This window comes from Cololabis saira, chromosome 9, assembly GCF_033807715.1.
Source record: "Cololabis saira isolate AMF1-May2022 chromosome 9, fColSai1.1, whole genome shotgun sequence".
In the NCBI taxonomy this organism is placed as follows: domain Eukaryota; kingdom Metazoa; phylum Chordata; class Actinopteri; order Beloniformes; family Belonidae; genus Cololabis; species Cololabis saira.
Window position 1 is genome coordinate 15,434,915 of NC_084595.1, and position 21,174 is coordinate 15,456,088.

The 21,174-nt window shown below is 42.0% G+C and overlaps 1 protein-coding gene across 1 annotated transcript; it reads right to left on the bottom strand.

The window, feature by feature from the left end:
• Nucleotides 1-1,533: 1,533 nt before the first annotated feature.
• nipsnap1 (nipsnap homolog 1 (C. elegans)) lies at nucleotides 1,534-18,917 on the bottom strand. The gene is made up of 10 exons (XM_061730531.1): nucleotides 18,762-18,917; nucleotides 14,164-14,291; nucleotides 13,552-13,597; nucleotides 9,020-9,114; nucleotides 8,598-8,668; nucleotides 8,176-8,316; nucleotides 7,548-7,579; nucleotides 7,317-7,411; nucleotides 4,526-4,609; nucleotides 1,534-2,431 (listed from the first exon to the last, which is right to left on the bottom strand). The coding sequence occupies exons 1-10, from the start codon at nucleotides 18,827-18,829 to the stop codon at nucleotides 2,367-2,369; spliced, it is 825 nt and encodes a 274-aa protein (XP_061586515.1). The 5' UTR covers nucleotides 18,830-18,917; the 3' UTR covers nucleotides 1,534-2,366.
• Nucleotides 18,918-21,174: the final 2,257 nt, after the last annotated feature.

Sequence of the window (21,174 nt, forward strand, 5' to 3'; positions counted from 1 at the left end):
ATTGTATATGTCCTAACTTGTGTGTCCTTGTGTTTTCACAGTAGAGTGCATACTAATTTCACAGGATTATCATATGCGGTGACAATAAAAATCTTTACTTGCTTCCTTATTTCAGTGGAATTCTGATCAGAATCAGAATCAGAATCAGAAAAGGGTTTATTGCCAAGTTTGTTAACACACACAAGGAATTTGTTGTGGTGATTGGTGCAATACAATAAAAATAAAAATATAAAAACAAACAAATATATAAGAGATAAAATAAGAGATAGAATAAAATGTATAAACAGAAATGTACAATATGAGGTTTTAAAGTGCCGGATATGAGTCTTTACAAAAAGTGACGTAGGATGACTTAGGACGGATAAAATAAAATGTATAAACAGAAATGTACAATATGGGGTTTTTAAAGTGCCGGATATGAGTCTGTACAAAAGTTAGGGGATTGGAATATTACGTTAATGTAACGTAGAGTGGGATGGGGGGGCAGTGCGTGGTAGACGGGGGAGAGGGGGGACCGGGTTGATGAGGACAGCTGCAGACGGGAAAAAACTATTTTTGTGGCGTGAGGTTTTGGTCCTGATGGACCGCAGCTTCCTGCCAGAGGGAAGAGTCTGAAACAGTTTATGTCCGGGGTGGGAGGGGTCTGCTGCAATCTTTCCTGCACGCTTCAGGGTCCTGGAGGCGTGCAGGTCCTGGAGAGATGGGAGGTTGCAGCCAATCACCTTCTCTGCAGAGCGGATGATACGCTGCAGCTGCTCCTGTCCTTTACCGCTGCAGCAGCTAACAGATGGTGATGGAGGAGGTGAGGATGGACTGATGTTTCTTTTTTTCTTCCTCTCAATTTCTTGTATGTCTTGACATATCAAGTATTGACAATAAAGCTACTTTGACTTTCCTACAATTAGCTGGGAATCAAATCAATCCACACTGGGGGAACTACCATTGTAATTTCAAAAACATTTTTGTTCAATTTTCCCTATAGGTTTCCCATGTAACTGCATGAAAAATATTTTATGTTGATTATTATTATTATCACAATATATATTATCTTCTTTTAGGAAGTTGATCCTGCAGTGCCGTTTACCTCGGAAACCAACACGGGATTTAAAGCAACTTCTAAACCGACTGTATTCCAGCTACAAATAATTTGACAATAAACCTTTCACATGTCAGACTATCTGCTGCTGAAAGGTGTGTTTAAAATAAACTGAGAAAAAATGTGTCCGACTTTAAACGGCACAAAGGGACTTCTAAAGACGACCTCTCAGTTTAAGAAAGCTGTTCAATCTTTACTTTTGTTTGCTTTCTTCTTTAGTTATTTCTTCAGTCTCTTGGTTGCCTCCGCTGTCATGTGAGCTGTAGCTGCATGAGCTGGTGTGATTTTTGTAGTACTCTGGGATGGATGATTCTGATGATGGTAGAACTGGGAGACTGCAACAGCTAAACGATGCTTATCAAATGTAAGAAAATGTTTCATCAAATGAAAATGAAAGTAATATTTCAACATGAAAATCAAGCTCACATTAATCTTAATAAAGCTTAAACTTTCTTTAATTATTTCTACATTTTATACACCAATGGCAAAGGGTCAACGTAGGCACAAATACAAATACATCAGGAGATGGATAGTTTGATTATTTGGAGGGTTCAAACCTGAATTTAATCTATGAAAAAAAATCATTTGTGACCATAACAAAATAAACTTATATAAACAAAGACATTTTGATCATTTAAACTCCAATACAGTGTGCAAAAACGAATGCAGTGAGCAATAAGGTGTTTGTAATTATTGTTTTTTAGCTTTTGGTGGGGTTAGTCGTCTAAAAATGTCTTCACTTTATTATTAAATACTTCAATAATTACATCCTTTACGCTTTTATTTTGAAATTCTGACATACCGGAAGTATATATTTGCTTCAAGCAGGGTCTTGCACTCTTCCTGAACATTTATTCTGGAGTAAAAATAATGAGGCATTTCCTTATTTTATGCGACAGCTGTTTCACAGGGACTGTTGTGAAGGTCAGGTGACCTTATTCAGTGAGAGTCATGTCCAGACATATACTTATTCAGGCTATTCGTATTCTGCATTTTCACAAGTATGTTCATCTCTCGTTCATTACAATTCTAAGTCAAGGATCTTAAAATGTAAACGTATAAGAATTTTCAAACAATTAAATACACACAAATGTTGTTTCATTACTGGCTGGAGTGTAAATGAGGAATGAAATATTGATGTATGTAACATACATCACCCAGCAGATTTAAAGAAAAGGAAAAAAAGGATGAAGAATTTCAAAAGATGGATCAGTAAGACCAGGCATGTCAGTCGATTGTGGCGTCCGAGCTCCTCGCAGTTTCAAACGTCTCACTGTAACGGTGAACTCTTGGTGGGAATCATTATTCTCGTATCCATGCTTCTGATCAAAGGCACTGAAGACAGACACACAGACAGACACACACATTATTAAATATTCTACATTATGGATGTGCTTGAAATTGGCTTTTTAAAAACACAACAGTAAATCTAACAGCTTTTTGTAAAATGGAAAGGAAGTTTTACTCTTGTACATCTGCAGGTTCTCATCTTGCATGGAAGGATAGTCCATCTGTATATATGTAGAAAATAATGCTAGAACAGCTTATTATTTGTCATTGATAGAGGATAATAAAAATAATCCACATTTTATGTTCAGCGCTGTAGCCAGGCTGATAAAGAGTCACAACCCAGTTGAGCCGTGCACTCCTCTCAGTATATGAGCTTCTTTAGCAGTAAAATCAGCAGAATTAGAGGAAATCAGCGAGGCCCGTCCGGCAGCGACTTCCTCAGGTCCTGACCCGACTCTAGACTGCTTAGTTCCTGTAGACCTCAGTCATGAATTAAGCTAAATCAACTACGTGTCTGTTAGACCCCGTCCCAACTCTGCTACTCAGACATGTCATCTCTCATATTGGCACGACAATACTGGACTAGATCAACCCATCCCTGAACTCAGGGTATCTGCCGCATGGTTTTAAAGTTGCAGTAATGAAACTCAAAAACCCACCCTTGACCCAGACATTTTAATGAATTATAGACCATAAGATCTAAAATTCTGGAAAAGGTCATTGCAGCCAGTCATGTGACCATCTGTACAGAAATGCTCTGTTTGACGTTCTTCCGTCAGGGTCCAGAATGCATCATAGCCCAAACACAGCTGACCTCCTGATAGCCTCTGATGATGGATTAGTGTCCATAGTGGTTCTGCTGGATCTCGGTGCTGCTTTCCAGAGCCGTCTGGGAGATTTGTGAGGCCCTGTGCGAAATGGCCGGGGGGGGGCATGACATTTTTGGGTTTTTCGGGTCGCATCGGATGTCTATATGCGCAATTTTAACTCTCCAATTAGCAAAATACTGGATACCTTCCCCTGCCTCATTATCATCTGGGCTTGCCTCGACGCGGGGCCCCACGGCTGCTTGAGACCCGGTCGGATCGGTGATTTTTGTAACAAATTTATCAAAACAAGACTTTCAGAGAGGCATTAAACTCTTCCATTTTCTTTAGTTTTTTTCTTTTTTCATTCCCTGATGGAAGTTTCCTGAATCTGTCTCGTTCTCTCGACATTGTGTGACAGTTTGTTACACACTCCACCCGTCTGGATCAGAGCAGCTTGTGTCTGCGCTTGGTCTGACGCAGTTGTATTGAACAACAGACACGCGCAGCTGTGCAGCGACATCAATCAGCAAGCAAATCATTGCACATATATTTATTGATATGCACAGACTAGTACACATTTAGGTCTGTAATGGAACGTGACTGTTGATATTTATAAGGGAAAGAAGGAAAAGAAAAAAAAAAAAAACGCGAGGCCCCTTGGGGTGCGAGGCCCCGTGCGGTCGCACGGTTCGCACACCCCTTGCAGTGGCCCTGCTGCTTTCACACTGTAGATCACAGCATTTCATATTTTCATCTATGTAGACTCAGCTCTCTGACCGGTTTCATCGTTGTCCAGTGATGCCCGGAGGTAGTTTCATCTGCATCCGTTGCTACTGGCTTCAGAAAGTCTGATCCGACTGAACCAGGCTTGAGATGGTCACGCGATATAAGGTCAAATCTGTGATACAACGCAAGCAAGGCTGATTTTCTTTTAAACAACTCATTTGTTCAGTTCATTCCTAAAAGCGTCCCTCCTTCGCTGCTCTCCTGAGAGTCCAGCGGGGGTTCTGGTCTGATCAACGTACTTCCTAAGAGATGGCAGCACAACTAGCTTCGTCTTTTTCTACTTTTGCGACTCACAAACTGGCAGGGAATTTTAACTGTATTACTTTTTTGGCAGAAATTTAAAAAGGAAAGAGCTGCGTTTCAGTTTGTCTTGATAAACGAGCAAACGTCCTGGGCTGGACGTTAGCACCATGGAGACCACACCGGTCGTCGATGCACCAACACAGAAAGTATCGTTGTACACCTGGAAGAGTTGCACATACGAACTGAAGTAATGAAGCACCCAGAATGCTTTGCTGGGGGGCGCACAGAGCCGCGTACTCACCTGTATAATACACATTTACATCCCATCCCTGCTTCAGCCAAGCAGAGTCTCTAGTTTCCTGTCTGGACTGGAGGTTTTCATAAGCTGTCGAAAGAAAAAAGAAAAACAGGGTTTTATACGGCCAGTGACTACAATTTAATGAAATATTTTGCATTTGGAAACAAGTTTTAGAAATTTTAACCCGTTTTCCTTTCCTACACAGTAACTTTATTCTGTCCTGCTTATTACCGCTACATTGCACATGTCCAAATCAGAAAAAGCTGAAAAGATAAGAAAAAAGGCTGTGATTCATAAAGTGATTTTTGGTTTTGTCTTGCAGGACAGAAAGGCATATATGGGTTGATATCAAACACTAAATATTTTCTGTACATATAGTAATACTAATATACTCTGAGCCCCTCTTGGACGGTGAAACCTCTCCCTCTACCAACCCGACAGGAGCGAACCGGGGCTCTGTTTGGGTCTCCCGGGTCCTGGTGATGCTCTGGGTAGGTATTCAATTTGAATCAGTATAATTAATACTACACTAAAGCACCAAGCGCCCACTTTAAAATGTTTACACTTCATCTTCTGTGAGAGGAGAAGCTTTAAAAAAAAAAAAGAAGGCAGAATTGGTTGGTTGATGGCTCTTGAGCTGCTTTGTGACACTTCAACAACAGGTTTGGCTCAGGAGAGCTCACACGTGTCTCCCAGAGTTCATTAACACTCAACAAAAATACAGACCGGATGAAGGGAACACGCAAGAGCACAGGAGGATAACGGGTTCACCAGAAATCAGCCACTGGGACCCTCAGAACGAGCCGATGGATGAGAGAGACTGAACATTGATTCAACTTTAGACCCTGTTCAATCTCTGTACTCTACCCATCATTCACCGTGTCTGTATTTATTCATTTATTTTATGTATATTATACTGTTGCTGCTGGGACAAGTGAATTTCCCCAGTGTGGGATAAATAAAGTATATCTAATCTAGATGTGGAGATCTGGATGTGCACTGCACACGCACTGGAAACTCCCATCATGCTGACATGTTCATGAATTAGTGCTTTCTCTTAATTGAAAGGTTTCACATGAAGATATAAATGCCTAAATATTCTTGAGTCAGCTGAACTCTTTGTTCCTCATCTTCGTTTTTGTTCAATGAAAGCAACAATGCAGGCTGAGGTTGTATTAACCTTATTTTAGGATCTAGTGAGGACCGGATCATTTGGGATTGCAAACCATTTTGATTGAATGAAGGGATGCTAATGTTTGAACATGACATGTTTGTCAAAATGAAATCAAGGTAAGACGATATCACTGTTCTGTTGATGAAACAGAGATCCAACCTCTGGAAAACTGATATTTGGTTGAACAGGTGCACATATTTCCTGTAATGGTCTTGGGCAGGTGTGTGGACATGATGAACAGCACAACACATGGAGAACTAAGACCCCCCCCACACACCCCTTCCTTCAGGTTTTCCCTCATCAGTTTACAGCGTCTGCTGCCATCTTTCTCCACCGGGGTTCTTGTGCGTAATCGAGACTCTTGGCCTGGTTTCCACATCTGAGTTCAGTTCTCCCCTGAACACCTGGATCTCCACTGGTCTCTGCTGGTTTGGAGCCGACGACACTGCTGGGCATTTTCCTTCCTCTGCGGCACCGTTTCCTTGGCCGACCGCAGCTTCGACAGTCCTCGGTGCTGCCGTGGACTGCCTCCTTCTTTGAGAGAGCGTAACAGCACACCTCGACATCCCTCTTTCCCTGGGAGGCGCCCTGCTGCTACCACCTCGTGTCCTGTCGCTGTGCTCAGTCCTGCCACCGGGCATCACCTGTGACATCAGAGTGTCTTCCACGACATCATCCTGATAGCAGAGGGTCCGTGTACTTCGCGGCCATCCGTTTTTTGTTTTGAAATGACACAATAAAAATAGAGAAATAATCCAAAATAATCCGTTTCCCATTTTTTGTTTTGATAATAAAAAACGAAAAACGGAAAACGGATCGTTATCCATTATCCGTTATCCATTATCCAATATTTCATTGATGTGTTTGAAAATCTAATAAATGAAGAAAGTTGTTTCTGGTTCTTTTGTTGATCAGATTGAAAATGAACAGTTTTAGATTTTTTTAATGTTGAAACAGAAAAAAATGTGAATATGAAACCTGGGAGTGAAACATGAGTTTCATCTGTAATCTGTCTTCACTCCGTCACGAAACTGCAGTGATGTTGTGACAGTCCGTTCAGTTGCAGCGTCCAAAAAAAAGCAGCGTCCAATCAATAACATGTACTGAACTCTAACACACAAGGGCGTAAGGCGTAAACGTAAAGGCGTGCGAAGTACACGGACCGCAGAGGTTAGCAGTTCCTCGCCCGTTGTTCAGCCTCCTGCACGTCCATTCCTGTTAATGGCATTCATGTCACCTCCTCATGAAACGGATGGATGGTTGGATGGATGGATGGATGGTTGGATGGATGGGAAGGTCGCTGGCACCCTTTTTGGTATTTTTGGTTAACTTTATACCTGGCTATGAGTTACAAAGTCCCCGACTTCCTCCAAAGTGTACTTGGATGAACTAAGGCTGTTTGGAAGGTGAAGGCTGCTCCCACCAAATATACATTTATTTTTGGATTCTTCTTCCGTTAGTTCACTTTGCTTTTTGTGAAAAACACCATTGATAACAGTTCTTCACACATTTTGCAGATCCAGACAAAGGATCAACTTGTTTACGCTCTAAAAACTCAAAAAACAATACTCATTAATCACATATGGACGATGCACTTACTTATGCACTTACTGTACTTACCCCACAAGTGATGAACAACATACAGGTCACCAATCTGCGAGAAGAAGCCGCCCACGGCTTCGTTGTTTTGTTGTCTGTGCTTGATTGCCCTCGCCCTGGTGCAAGACAAGTTATTTTCAGAAGAATAATGCTGCCTGGAGCCAATATATCACCTAATGTTTGTAAAAACAAAACCTCAAGTAACTGATTTCTGTTATATTTCAATAAAATAAAACAACAGTTTTTTCTTACCAGTTGTTGCCCCATTCAATCATGGTCCCTGGCTGGAAGAAACGTGGTAAAACATTGGCAAACATTGTTTAAATTTGAAATATGACGCCACATGCAGAGATTTCATCAAACCCCGACAGCAGACGGCTGCTTTCAACACAACAGAACAGCAGGACTCCCCCGTCGCCCAGCTGGGCTCGTACGCCACCTCAATTGTGGAGAAATGACTCCAACTTACTGACGCGCGTATGAATAAACAGAAATTACCGGTACAAAGGGAGCCTGAGAGCAACAGAATGGTTCGGAAGTGGAAGTACTGACATTATTACCGGGGCTGATATAAGTCATTTCTAAACTTTAGCAAAGTTTCCTGCCTGCAGCCGAACTTTAAGCTACAATAAAAAGTACATTATAACTTCAAATTGGACGAAGGGATTAAGTAACAGGTACATTAAAATTAAAAAAACAAAAGGCAAATCTCCTCTTTATACAACAATGTGTTACCTGTTGAATGTAATGTTTAAATACAGTTCCTATGTTGGGCTCGCGTGGAGCTGCAAAGCAGATCTCTAATATTAGGCTTTTATTAAAAAGAAGAAGAAATTCATGTACAGTAAACAGGTCACTGAAAGGGCGAGTGTTTACTTACCTTGAGATTATAGGTGCGCAGTTCATAGATGTTTGGTCCTTGTCTCGGTTGGGGTTCGTTCCAGAAACTGAACTCAAGAAGAAGCTGGTTTCGCCTTGAGATTAACATTTTTGCCCTCTCTTTCCGAAACTCCAAATATTCCTAAAAAACAAAACAAAATGGGATTATATTTTTTCAAAGAATTCAAAAAGGCACACGTAATTGTGCTATTCTGATGTTAATAAATTCACTAAAATCCTTTAAATTAGAGCAAAAACATAGTTAACTTTTTTTTTTTTAGACTGTAGGTGCCAGTAGATTATATTATTTTTATTTTTTTTATAATCCACTGGCGGCTATTAGATCTTACTGCATGTAAATTAAAAAAACAACATTTTACAGATGATATTAAGAATATAAAAGTGAACACATCTTGCACATACCTTGTTGGTCTTCAATTTCTGCAGACATTCAGTCAAGGCCGGATAACCTCCTCTGTACCGCCACAGATGCACTGACAGAAACAACCAGCAGGTGTCACTGTTGCGCCGCCTCAAAGCCGTCGCCACCCACGCAATAAAATCCTCTAAACCTCCATCACCACATCGTTTCTTATAGTCACTGAAAGCTCTTCTTTATACTGCGGACTGTAAGTTATCATATATAGAAAGAAATATGTTGATTATTTATCAACAATAAGTGAATGTCTATCCACAAGCTTATGTAAACCAGAGGTACAACTACTTACAACAAATGTTTTGGGCATCAATACGAGATCATTTATTTCCTCACAGGGAATCTCTGACCAGCCAAAGGTGACAGTCTAATAATGATACATCTAATTAACTCTTTCACAGCCGCTTACCAGCTTGATCCTGATCTCCGTACCAGGTATTCCAGCTTCCTACTACCTCACATGGGTAGTCCGGGTCTTGGTGGAGCTTGTTTTGCACTTCGGCCCTGAAGGCAGCACAAAACACATACTGTAAATACAAACAAAAATACCAGCACAGATTCTGTAAAGATGCTTGCAGTGATGATGTACGATGGCTGCAACACAACGAGCAACTAGAGGGCACTCGGGGAACACGGGTTATTGCAAGACGAGTGCTCAGGGCAAATCCATCTAACTGCAGCTCATACGCACATAAACTAATTATGTGCTCAGTTATTATGACGATGATTACTATTATTTATTCAAAGAGAATATCATTACCATGAAATAAAAGTCATTCTTGTTAATGTGGAGAACCCTAAACTAACTGACTTAAAGCATTTACCCTCAACAGTCAATGAGACTATAAAAGAAAGATTGTGGTTTGCAAAAGTCCGAACCCCCCAGTTTAAAGTTCTGATCCCCTGAATATCCATATGCACAAAAAACAAGCTAATTTCCACAAGGAATCAAGTAGAAATTTAAGATCAAACTTCATTTTTTACTTCCAACTTTAACAGTTGTAAAGTAACAAAGTTACTTTAGTCTTCTTTTAGCTCAGTTTCACCGACCATCGCTACAACAAAACAGAAATATCCTCGGAGACTCTTCGGCCGTCTTGGCTGAATATTTAATGAGACTTTCTGGTATTCAAGCAAGCTTATTCTTCTGCTTGTTTTTGCCCAGACAAACACCGAGCCCCGTCGATCCCCGCTGCGTGCTTAATGCTTGAAGAAGAGCATCACTTTCCACCAAACTCTCTAGCAGAAACATAAAGAGATGAAAACATGAGCTCAGATCAGTCAGCGTGTTTCTGCAAAATGGATGAGACTTATTTAAGTTTGTGAACTTGTGATGCTGTGTTTGGTCTGGAGGATGCAGGCACTGCTTTAACAACACATCTGCACGGGAGTGGCTAATCGTTGGAGCGACGCAACAGCAACCCCGAGTCTGACAGCCTTCTCTAAAATATTAGTGTAGGAGACTTGGCTTCGTGGTACAAACAGCTTCAGCCTCCCAGACCTCATCTTCACCTCCACATTGTCCATTTTTCCTCCACTTCTTAATTGCATCGTGAACCGAGGAGGCGGCTATCAGAAAACACGCTACCAGCTTTTTGCAGCTTCCCGTAATCCATCGTCTTAATTCTCAAAGTTCTACGTCTTCTTGGACGAGCCGGTGGCTGCTGACTGTTGGGGAGGGTTTTATTCATAAAGCTGCCCTTTCCAAGGCGCCAGCTTTAACAAGATGATTACGGTTTGCAGCCTTGATAAAGGTTCGGCCGGGGTTCATCGTTTTTAGCGCCCGTGTTTGTGCTGCAATCCCTCGTTTCTATGCAAATATGTACAACACACCGATGAAACATTCATCTTGCTTAAAAGTGTTCACCTTCAGCTCAAGACATTTAGAGAAACTTTGAGACGGGGGGGGGGTCACCTGGACTTAGTTTAGGTTTCCACCACTGGCAGAAACCAAACTTGCCATCTCAGTTACAATAAAGACACTGTAAGGAAAACATAATGCAACCACTTGCATATCTGACAAACCCATATTCAACAGAACACAGAACGTGCATAAAATCTGCGCAAAGTGCAAAGACTTTACCACTTAAAGGGGACCTATTATGAAAAACACGTTTTTTCTTGTTTTAACATATATAAAGTGGTCTCCCCTCACCCTGCCAGCACAGGGGAGACAAAATACCATGAAATTCTGCAGGGTCTCTGACCCCCGCCTTACAGAGTCCCCCAGTGTCACGTGACCTTTTTTTGAGCCATTCTGAATCTGCGCCTATGGTGACGTCACCATAGGCGCTCATTTCCATAGGTTCAGCCTCCGCTGCTGAAACCACGCCCACAACCAGCTCTCTGGCTCTGGCTGGAGCGGTGCTTCCTTCAGCCAGTCGGACGCGGCGCCGCGGATCCGGGTTAAATCATCCAGGTTCCCGGATGGTTTGGGAGCTGGGTCCTCGGGGGTCTGTCCCAGGTCGGACCAGCTTCACCCTCAAAGATTTTCAGCCAAATCTGTCTGTTTGATCCCCGGTAACGGGCGATGCGCCGCGGATGCGCCCCGGAGCCGATCTGTGCGCCCGCCGTGGGGTTGTGGCGCCCGTCGCGCAGCATCCGCCGTGCAGATCCGGCTGAAATTGCGCTGGTCGGTCCCCGGGAGTCCCTGCTACCAGTCCAGGCCGGTTCCTGCGGTCCCGGCCGGTCGGAACCGGTCAGATTCCCTGGTTAAAGCCGCGGTGATGCGCGCTGCTCCAGCTTACTTTCTGGTTCCCAAAGCGCGGTCCGTCCGACTAAATTGTCCAGGTTCCCAGCCGCTTTGGGAGCAGGGATTTCTGGGGTACGTCCCAGGCTGGACCAGCTTCACCCTCCGAGATTTTCAGAGAAATCTGTCGGTTTGATCACCCGTAACGGGCGATGCGCCCCGGAGCCACGCCGGGCGCCCGGCGTGGCTCCGGGGCCAGCGTTCAGCATCCGCCGGGCAGATCCGGCTGAAATAGTGCATAAATGTTATTTATATACAACTCATATTTTATTTTTTTAACAATAAAGATGCCATTTGTGATTCATACATTCAGTGTTGTATTTATTTACAGGCTCGGGCTGCTCTGGCGGAGCGAGGTTTATCCTCCTCCCCTGCTACACGTCATTCAGGGAGCCAATGAGCACAGAGCCTCATTATCATACCCCCCCCTTCCCTTAGAATGGAGCACAGAAAAAGGGGTTAGAAAAGGTAAAACTAGTGACAGGGCCCACAGGCTGGATTTCTGATTTATGTAGAAAAAACAAGCTTTAGATTGTTTTTAAGACATTCAAGGCCTGTTTAAAATATACATTAAATGCCATAATAGGTCTCCTTTAAGGAATCATATTAGCTGAAATGTGATGGCTGTAGCACGTTGAAAACAAGTTGCATTATGGGTAGCAATAGGTCTAGGTGTGTAGGTGGCGCTAAAAAGAAATATGTATCAGAACGTCCTGCAAACCGGTGAGGTTAAGTGGTTTCAGCTATAAAGTGAGAATCTGGAGGCACTCAGAAGAAAAGATGGGCAGAGGTTCGGATAAAAACCCTTTTGTTGTTCCTCAGCATAAATTAGCAGAGACTTTGAGTATCTTAACAGCTGCAGTACATATCGTCATCAAAAGATTCTGGAGAAAGCTCTGTGTGGACCGGACAAGGTGGACAATGTGAAGATTCAGGCCTTTTTAACAGCTTGATGCCTCTATTAGACCAGAACAGGTCAAACGTCTAGTGGCCGGGCTCCTCGGGCCCCAGGCCAATGTGGGCTGACGTTACAAGAGATGTAAACATCACCCCGCCCAAACTTCTTTGAGATGTGCTTGCTAGAGATGCACCGATCGATCGATTGATCGATCAATAATGCCCCTATCGGTTTTGATCGGCGTCCTCAAAATAGTTCAAAGCAGGCCAATCCGATGACGTTTACAACAACACGTCTCTACAAGGCAACAGTGAAAATGGCGTCGCCGGTATGGGAGTTTTTACAATACAAATTTGCAGTTTGCAAGCTATGTGCAAAGGAGATCCCCGAGGAGGAATGTTACAAAAGAATTTCAATACAACGAAGCTGATAAGACATTTGAAAGTTTCTCACACGAAAGAGTATATTAAGTTGTCAAAGTTGGCTGAGGCAGAGAAAGAAAAGAAGCGTGCAACAACAGCGCTTACTCAGCCGTAAGAGACACCTATAAACGACGGCAACAACAGAAAGAAAAGTAAAGAACTACATCATAAAGTAATGGATTCATAAGCTTTGACCATCAGCCGCTTTTTGTTGCAGAAGACATCAGGTTTAAATGTCGTTAGCTGCTTGGATCCACGGTACGCGCTGCTGCGTCGTTAATATTTCACATATGAATGTCCGCCGGAGTTATACCACACTATATACATAGTATATATATATATATATATATATATATATATATATATAAATAAGTATTATGCAGTCGTGTCAGTCAGCTTGTCTATGTTGGTGCACTGCACATGTTGTGTTGTACACATTTGCTGCCACAGGAAAGCTTAAGCTAGTAAGCTACACGCGTCTAAGTCGTCTCTAAGAGTCTCTAGGGGGTGAAATATTGCATATTGCCTCAGCCTGCAATAAAACAGTCAGTTCATGATACTTGCTCATCTCCTAATTGTTATAGGCTATCTAATAATACAATGTCAGTGTTGTGTACATGAGACAACAATATTGACGAATTTATGGATTTCACACTGTGATCAGAAATATCGGAATTGGCAGCTACTGCTTTTGGAGATCGGTGATCAGCCCTCTAAATCCTGATCGGTGCATCTCTAATGCTTGCCACCACCCAGTTCATAATGAGCCACCATGTCTCACAAAACGGTTAACTTTTAAAGACAAAGACAAACTCAGGAGAGGCTTCGTTCGGCCGGCGGTGTCGGTGTTTCGGAGCAGGAGACACACTCACTCCAGACTGTTGTAGGCATCCTGGCACTCTGGTTTGACGTCGTGGACTTGTGAGGGAGACGGAGAAAAAAAAAAAGAGAAGAGAGAGACAGACTAGTCAGAAATTGGTATTTTCTTATACAATACACAATCAAGTTTTTCAACAAAGCAATTTCACACTCCATTTCAGCAAAGCCTTTCTACACAAAACAGATCCACTCGTACGGGGTTATAGGCTACGGCTGATAGAATATTCCAATTGAAATCTGTGCACGGTGTGATGTTCCCCACATAAAAGATCAAAGTCCAGGGAGAGTGATCCGTTTCTCCTCAAGAGACAGACGCAGTTATTACATCAGACTCAGAATAAAGGAGGCGAGTTTTGATGCTGCAAAACGGTGCAGACTGGAAGCACGCCGATGTTAACCTGGTCGCTGCGTCTACGCGGCTAAAGTTCACTTCCTCCTGAGGTGAGCACGACCAGTACGTTAATAACCATCCTATACCTGGCTGTGGAGACACACAGATGATAGCTGACGGACAAAAGAAAACTAGTTCATCCTAATGCCGTGTAAATGCCATTGGTCGTCCGCGACCCCGCGACCCCCTTCGCAGCTGAAAACATGCAACCTACACTGAATCTTGTACAGGTTGCTGGTCTCCTTCTTTGACAGCAGGTTGGAGTGAGCATCTTTCCTGGCGTCGACTTTGTGCACGAACAAGGACCGGAACCAGCCTTTGTCGCCGCTTTCTGAAAACCTCCTACAGGATCGAGATGAAAGACAGAAACAAAAGCTCAAAGGAAAACCATTGAGCCATCGACAGAATGAGGAAAAAAAACAACTTTGAAAGGATCATGGAAAATGTGCGTGACATAGAGGCTTAAAGATAGTCTCTCCATTATCATTTGATATAAAAACTATGAATACTGTATGAGTGAGTGGGTTGAACACAGCAGCACCTTCCCTGTGAAACTCCTGCTCACCGACTCCAGGAGGGAAAGGGGAAAAGAAAAGGTAAACCTCTCAGAGACTCTGGTCAGATCATTAGGACATTAGGAACTAAAACTGACAGATTTAAAAGCAGGCGCTGTTTTGAGCTTCAGCCGAACCTGTCAGGAGGGTTTTTCTGAAGGAAAACCTGGGGAATGGCATCACGGCGGGGGCGTCCGCCAACGCCACTGTCTTGTGGCAGAATCCTGGAGATATTTTTTTTCTTCCTTTTGTGTCCTAACCTCTCCCCAGACCCCCAACCAGTCCAGGCAGATACCCCGAGTCTGGTTCTGCTGGAGGTTTTTGACGCCCTGGGTTCCCACCTAGCCCCGTGCTCGCTCCAGACGGCGGATTGGGCCGCGTTTTACATGATGATGAAGTTTAGAACGTGGTTAGGCTGTTTTTTATGAATTTGGGTTTGTGTGAACTTTTTATTGCGGACTGAACTTGATTCACTGAATTACACTCCTTTGGACTACAATGGTCCTGAACCGGCCAGACTGAAGTGGCCTGTGCTGCAGGTGTCTCCCATCATTTCTAACAGCGTCACAAATTCTATGACTTCTTGTACTGAATAAAATTATGAATTGTTAAAATGTCTCACCTTCAACATTTGATGTTTTAACCCTTGTGCTGTCTTCGGTTCAAGGAAGGAGGAAGGAAGGAAGGAAAGAAGGAAAGAAGGAAGGAAGGAAGGAAGGAAGGAAGGAAGGAAGGAAGGAAGGAAGGAAGGAAGGAAGGAAGGAAGGAAGGAAGGAAGGAAAGAAGGAATGGAGAAAAGAAGGAAGGAATGGGGAAAAGAAGGAAGGAATGGGGAAAAGAAGGAAGGAATGGAGAAAAGAAGGAAGGAAGGAAGGGAGAAAAGAAGGAAGGAAGGAAGGGAGAAAAGAAGGAAGGAAGGAAGGAAGGAAGGAAGGAAGGAAGGAAGGAAGGAAGGAAGGAAGGAAGGAAGGAGAGAGCAGGAGGAAAGAAGGAAGGAGAGAGCAGGAGGAAAGAAGGAAGGAAGGAAGGGAGAAAAGAGGAAGGGAAGAAGGAAGGAAGGAAGGAAGGAAGGAAGGAAGGAAGGAAGGAAGGAAGGAAGGAAGGAAGGAAGGAAGGAAGGGAGGAAAGAAGGAAGGACAGAGCAGGAAGAAAGAAGGAAGGAGAGAGCAGGAGGAAAGAAGGAAGGAGAATAGATAATTTTGACCCGAAGACAGTACAAGGGTTAAAATATTGATTTATGAAATTTGCAGTCACTGCATCCTGCTGGTAATTTACATATTGTGTGTCATATTGTGTGTAATTTTTTATATTGTGTGTGGCTGCAGGACCACGCTCCAGGCTCCAGGCTTGAGTCTACACGGATCTTGGAGCACAAGGGCGGACCAAGACTGTAAACAGACCAGCACAAGCGGGGGAGAAATGCCGCAGCGCTCGTCGACGGCGCAGCGTACGCTGCAACCCTGGAGAGGTCACTGTGAAGGAACGCCTCAGGTCCCAGATGTTGAACCCCTCTCTGAAGGTTCCACACTCGCCTGAGCGAGTTTACCTGCATTACTTCATGCATGTGGCATCACGTGCACAGTTGTTGCAGTAGGAGAAAAACAAACCCACAACCCCCTCAAAGCATTTATGAGGCTTCATGATGAAACAAGAGCTTCTGCCGATCGTCTCCGATACTCCCTGCTCTCACGTTTGTACAGCTGATGTTTATTCTTTTATTTTCTTTTTTGTTTTTCTAAGAAATTTACACTGCCACGGCATCACTTCCCTTTTGGGTATTAATAAATTATTATTCAGTTGATTAGAGTTTGTTTTCTGTTCAAAATACAACATGAAATGTCAAATGAATTAATGTGACTGGATATACAACTTTATCATTATGTTTATATCATACAGATCTCTTTACCTTTCATATATTTATTATGTAAAGCACCTTGAATTGCCTCGTCACTGAAATGTGCTTTACAAATAAACTTGCCTTGCCTATATTTATTATAAAATAGGCAAGCATTAGAAGCAGAGGTAATGAATGCTCCTCTTTTTCCTCTAGTTTTTGTTTGATGTCAACTTTTAAAAGACTTACAACAAGACGTGAGCAACGACACTGAGGATCTTTCTACAAACAATGCAGTTTGTGAGCCTTTTTTCGACAAGTACAAAAAGTTAAAATAACCTTGGTCTGTCTGCAGGGACCCATTCTGTATGTTGCTGTTCCAGTAGTCAGTTTTAGCCATGTTTAAATCAAAATAACAAAAAAAAAATAACAGCTTGCACTTTGAGGATGATAAAAAAGATAAGCTGTGCAAACACCAACTCTATTAACTGAAAATGAACCTGATTCAGAATCACAGGGAACATTGTCAGCTGCTTCTGCTGAACATCATGTTCAAGGACTTTCACCGCCTGCACTTTTTCTTTTTTAACATAATCTCCTAATTTCTAAACCCTCCTAAAGCTGCTTCAATTAACCCCAGTCTGTGGATTTTCCACAGGATGTGAAGTGTCAGTCACAAGCAGCATTTCCCCATTAACGGATTAGGGAGTGACGTCACGCTGCTTATATTTTGGGAAGCCTTTTGCTCTTTTACAAACACTTTGTGAGGCTCTGCATCTGGGAACTTTCAAGGTCAGGGGCTCCTCTTCTAACTCACCTCGTGGGTTCTGAAATAACGCGTGACACTTTCACACACAGAACAACAACTGTATAATAACTAGGGTTGCCACCCGTCCCGTAAAATACGGAATTGTCCTTTATTTGAGAAAAAAATGTTGCGTCCCGTATTGAACTAATACGGGACACGATTTGTCCCGTATTTTCATTAACTTTTACACCATATTCTAGTTGAATTATTGAAATAAATTAACTTTTACACCATATTCTAGTTGAATTATTGAAATAAATTAACTTTTACACCATATTCTAGTTGAATTATTGAAACAAATGAACTTTTACACAATATTCTAGTTGAATTATTGAAACAAATGAACTTTTACACCATATTCTAGTTGAATTATTGAAATAAATTAACTTTTACACCATATTCTAGTTGAATTATTGAAACAAATTAACCTTTACACCATATTCTAGTTGAATTATTGAAATAAATTAACTTTTCCACCATATTCTAGTTGAATTATTGAAATAAATTAACTTTTACACCATATTCTAGTTGAATTATTGAAATAAATTAACTTTTACACCATATTCTAGTTGAATTATTGAAACAAATGAACTTTTACACAATATTCTAGTTGAATTATTGAAACAAATGAACTTTTACACCATATTCTAGTTGAATTATTGAAATAAATTAACTTTTACACCATATTCTAGTTGAATTATTGAAATAAATTAACCTTTACACCATATTCTAGTTGAATTATTGAAATAAATTAACTTTTCCACCATATTCTAGTTGAATTATTGAAATAAATTAACTTTTACACCATATTCTTCACCTGTAGCTTTATTCTACATCTGGGCTGATGTGGACATACTAGCATAGGAGGATATTTCAGTTGCTAGTATGGTTGGCTGTCTATACAGTCATGCAAGTTCAATGCTATTAAAAGCACTTTAAACTTTAAATCAAAGCATTTAGTTTTTTCATATAAAATAAACACATTTTATTCAGTTTAGAAGTTTTGGGGCTTTTTTTTTGGCTCCTGCGCTGCTGAAATCAGGGCGTCCCTTATTTCTATTTCTGAAAGGTGGCCACCCTAATAATAACGCAAAACCCCGTTTTTTTAACGATGGTCAAACGTGCCACAGATGTAGAAGCCAGAGGTTACATGACTTCACAGTGCAAAGTTCAGAAGTCCTGGAAATGATTACACGAGACTTGAAAACGTGACTTGAAAACACATGTAACTGAGAAAAAAAGGCACACAATTCAGCATTTACAAAAAACATGCTCCAAAAGTGCGTTACACGAGAATAAAACCGCACAAATGTGAATTTAGAGCCGGTAAAAGCGTCTGTCATGGAACCGTTGGTTAACAGGGGTTTTTTCTTCCCTTTTCCGTTTGTATCTTCAGTATATCCTCCTGAACTAAAAGTTAAAGTTAACAGAGAAAGTTTTATAAGCCGGCACTTAAATGTTGATGAAGAGGTTTTTCATTTGTATTTGACCAAGTTCATGTCGGGAAAAGCGGACCAGAAGCAGAAGCAAGAGAGAAAGTTGCCGAGCAGATAATAAAACCCAGTGTAAACGTTAAAGCTGGAGAATGGAAGCCGGGACGGCGTGTGAGCGCTCACCTGGCGGCCCGCAGGTGCGCGGGGTGCCTGACGCGCGCCGGCAGCCTGATCCACGCGCAGCCAGCCATGATCGTCTGGGAGCTTTCACGGTGGTCTGCACGTCAAGATGCCCAGCTGGGTTAATGTTTACCCCGCTGGCTGAGAGGGTAGTGAGAGGATATGGTTCCGCGTTAAATCGACGCAGAGCCTACGCCGTAGGGGTACGCGGCGACGCGCGCCGTACGGTGCGCGTCGCCGCGTACCATACGGCGTAGGCTCTGCGTCGGTGTAACGCAGAACCATAAATCAGGCTTAACTCACAGGATCAAACTGGGGATCATAAGCACGCGTGACCGAGTGACGAAGTCCACCACGATCGATGAGCAATAATCGATTAAATCACGAACAAACTGAGCACGGAGCACTGGTGACACTGATGACCTGGGGAGGTTTACCACCAGGACAGATTATTAGGGGCCACATCCGGTGTGATAGAAAGCGGCAGTTCCTCTCGTCACCTCTAGGAGCCTCCAGAAGCTGTCCAGCTTTACAGATGCTTAGTTTTGTCCCTCCCCCAAATTTTTTATATACATCATTAGGTAAAATAAATGATATAAAAGGGGTTTTGTCTTTTGATTGATGGCTAGTTAATAACTAGTCATCATCAAGTCATCGCCAAGTGCCACTAGACTACCAAGAGGTGGGCTTGGGTCTGGAGGTTCCCAGGTTCAAGCCCTCGAATGGCAACCAAGATGAACCACTTTGGGCCCCTGAGCAAGGCCCTTAACCCTAATTGCTCCCCGGGTGAAATAGTGCGTCTGTTCTCTCAGATGTAAGTCGATTTGAATAAAAGCATCTGCTAAATGACAATATTAGTAGGACAATATCCCTTCCTTTTTAAACTCAACCTGGGATTAACTAAAATTGCAGTTGACCACTCACACACAAGTCTCCACTGAGTCCCAACCTACAATGTATAACTTTGCAGCAGAATTAACACATTTACAGCTTGTTTTGGAAAGAAAATCTGGTCTCCATAGAGTGCATATCCATGACAACTCTGTGTTTGTGTGTGAATTTATACAAAGCAATACATTTATTTATTATGTGGGGTCTAGACATTTGATTGGCAGTAGCAACCATCACTTCCTCATATTTTATTAAAAAAAAAATATATCAAAAAAAATTAAAAACATCAAAGTATCTGTCAAGTCTTAACTCAAGGTATGCATGATCACAAAGGCAAGATCTCCTCCGGCAAGATCACCATGGTAACTCATTATGAAGTCAGAACCAACTTGGATAAGGTTATGTTTCAGATGAGTTTTTTTTTTTTTTTCTAAAATTCTTCACATACAGTAGTCACTTGTTGGATCTGCAGGATTTTCACCAGAAAAACAAAATCAATTCTTTTGACCTGTAACCAGTGTTGAATTAATAATGTGTAATTTTCAGTGGAGGGAAAATGTCCTCCAGTAACAGCAACAGCTACAGGCATGGTGTTACTATGGCAATCATGAAGGATAGTTTTATAGCATGCTTCGTCACAATATACCAACAACTTAATCAATGAATAAATCATGTCCTACAGATCAGGCAATATTCATTCATTCATTCATTCATTCATTCATTCATTCATTCATTCATTCATTCATTCATTCATTCATTCATTCATTCATTCATTCATTCATTCATCCATCCTGTGTAACCACGTGATTCCTTTTCAGAGTCAATGTGGTGCTGAAGCTGATCAGCCCATGGCAGGCCAGATGCAGTATGCATCCCAGACAGTCCGTCATCACATCATCAGAGAATATTCATCAATCAATAATTTCATGAGACGGAGTAAAAAAAAACAACACTTTTTGAAGGTCAGTTTAAAGATGAACAAATGTTCGTGGAAGCAGCATCAAATGATGCATCCCATTCCCCATTTTAAACCAGCACACAGGACCTGAAAAGAAAATCTGAGATTACTGTTATTGGTTTTACTGGCTGAATATGGCTCAAATGTCATAAACTGTGCCGTGTGTGTGTTGCTTTTTTATGGCTAATTACAAGTGATATGAGGGCTAGACATGTAGGGGAGAGTGGGGTAAGTAGTGCCATTTTTTTACTTTAAGTGCCTTTAAAGCGAGGGGATTACAGCAAAGCCTCCAACTAAAATTGGTACATTTAGTTTTGGATGTTGTGCATCTCTGGGAACAATCACTTTGAATCTAAAGTAAACTGTATGAGAAATATAGCTTTTGAAAAAAAAAGTGGTTTTGTGGCACAAATTGCCCCCAGCGTGGGGTAAGGTTAATGGTGTAGTTTACTAAAGCACCAAAACATGTGGGAACTGTTTTCTAAGTTGTCTATAATTGTTCAAACACTGCAATCAAAAAACCTTGTTCATAGAAATGTTACTTTATAGGGCATAAAATTGTTTTTT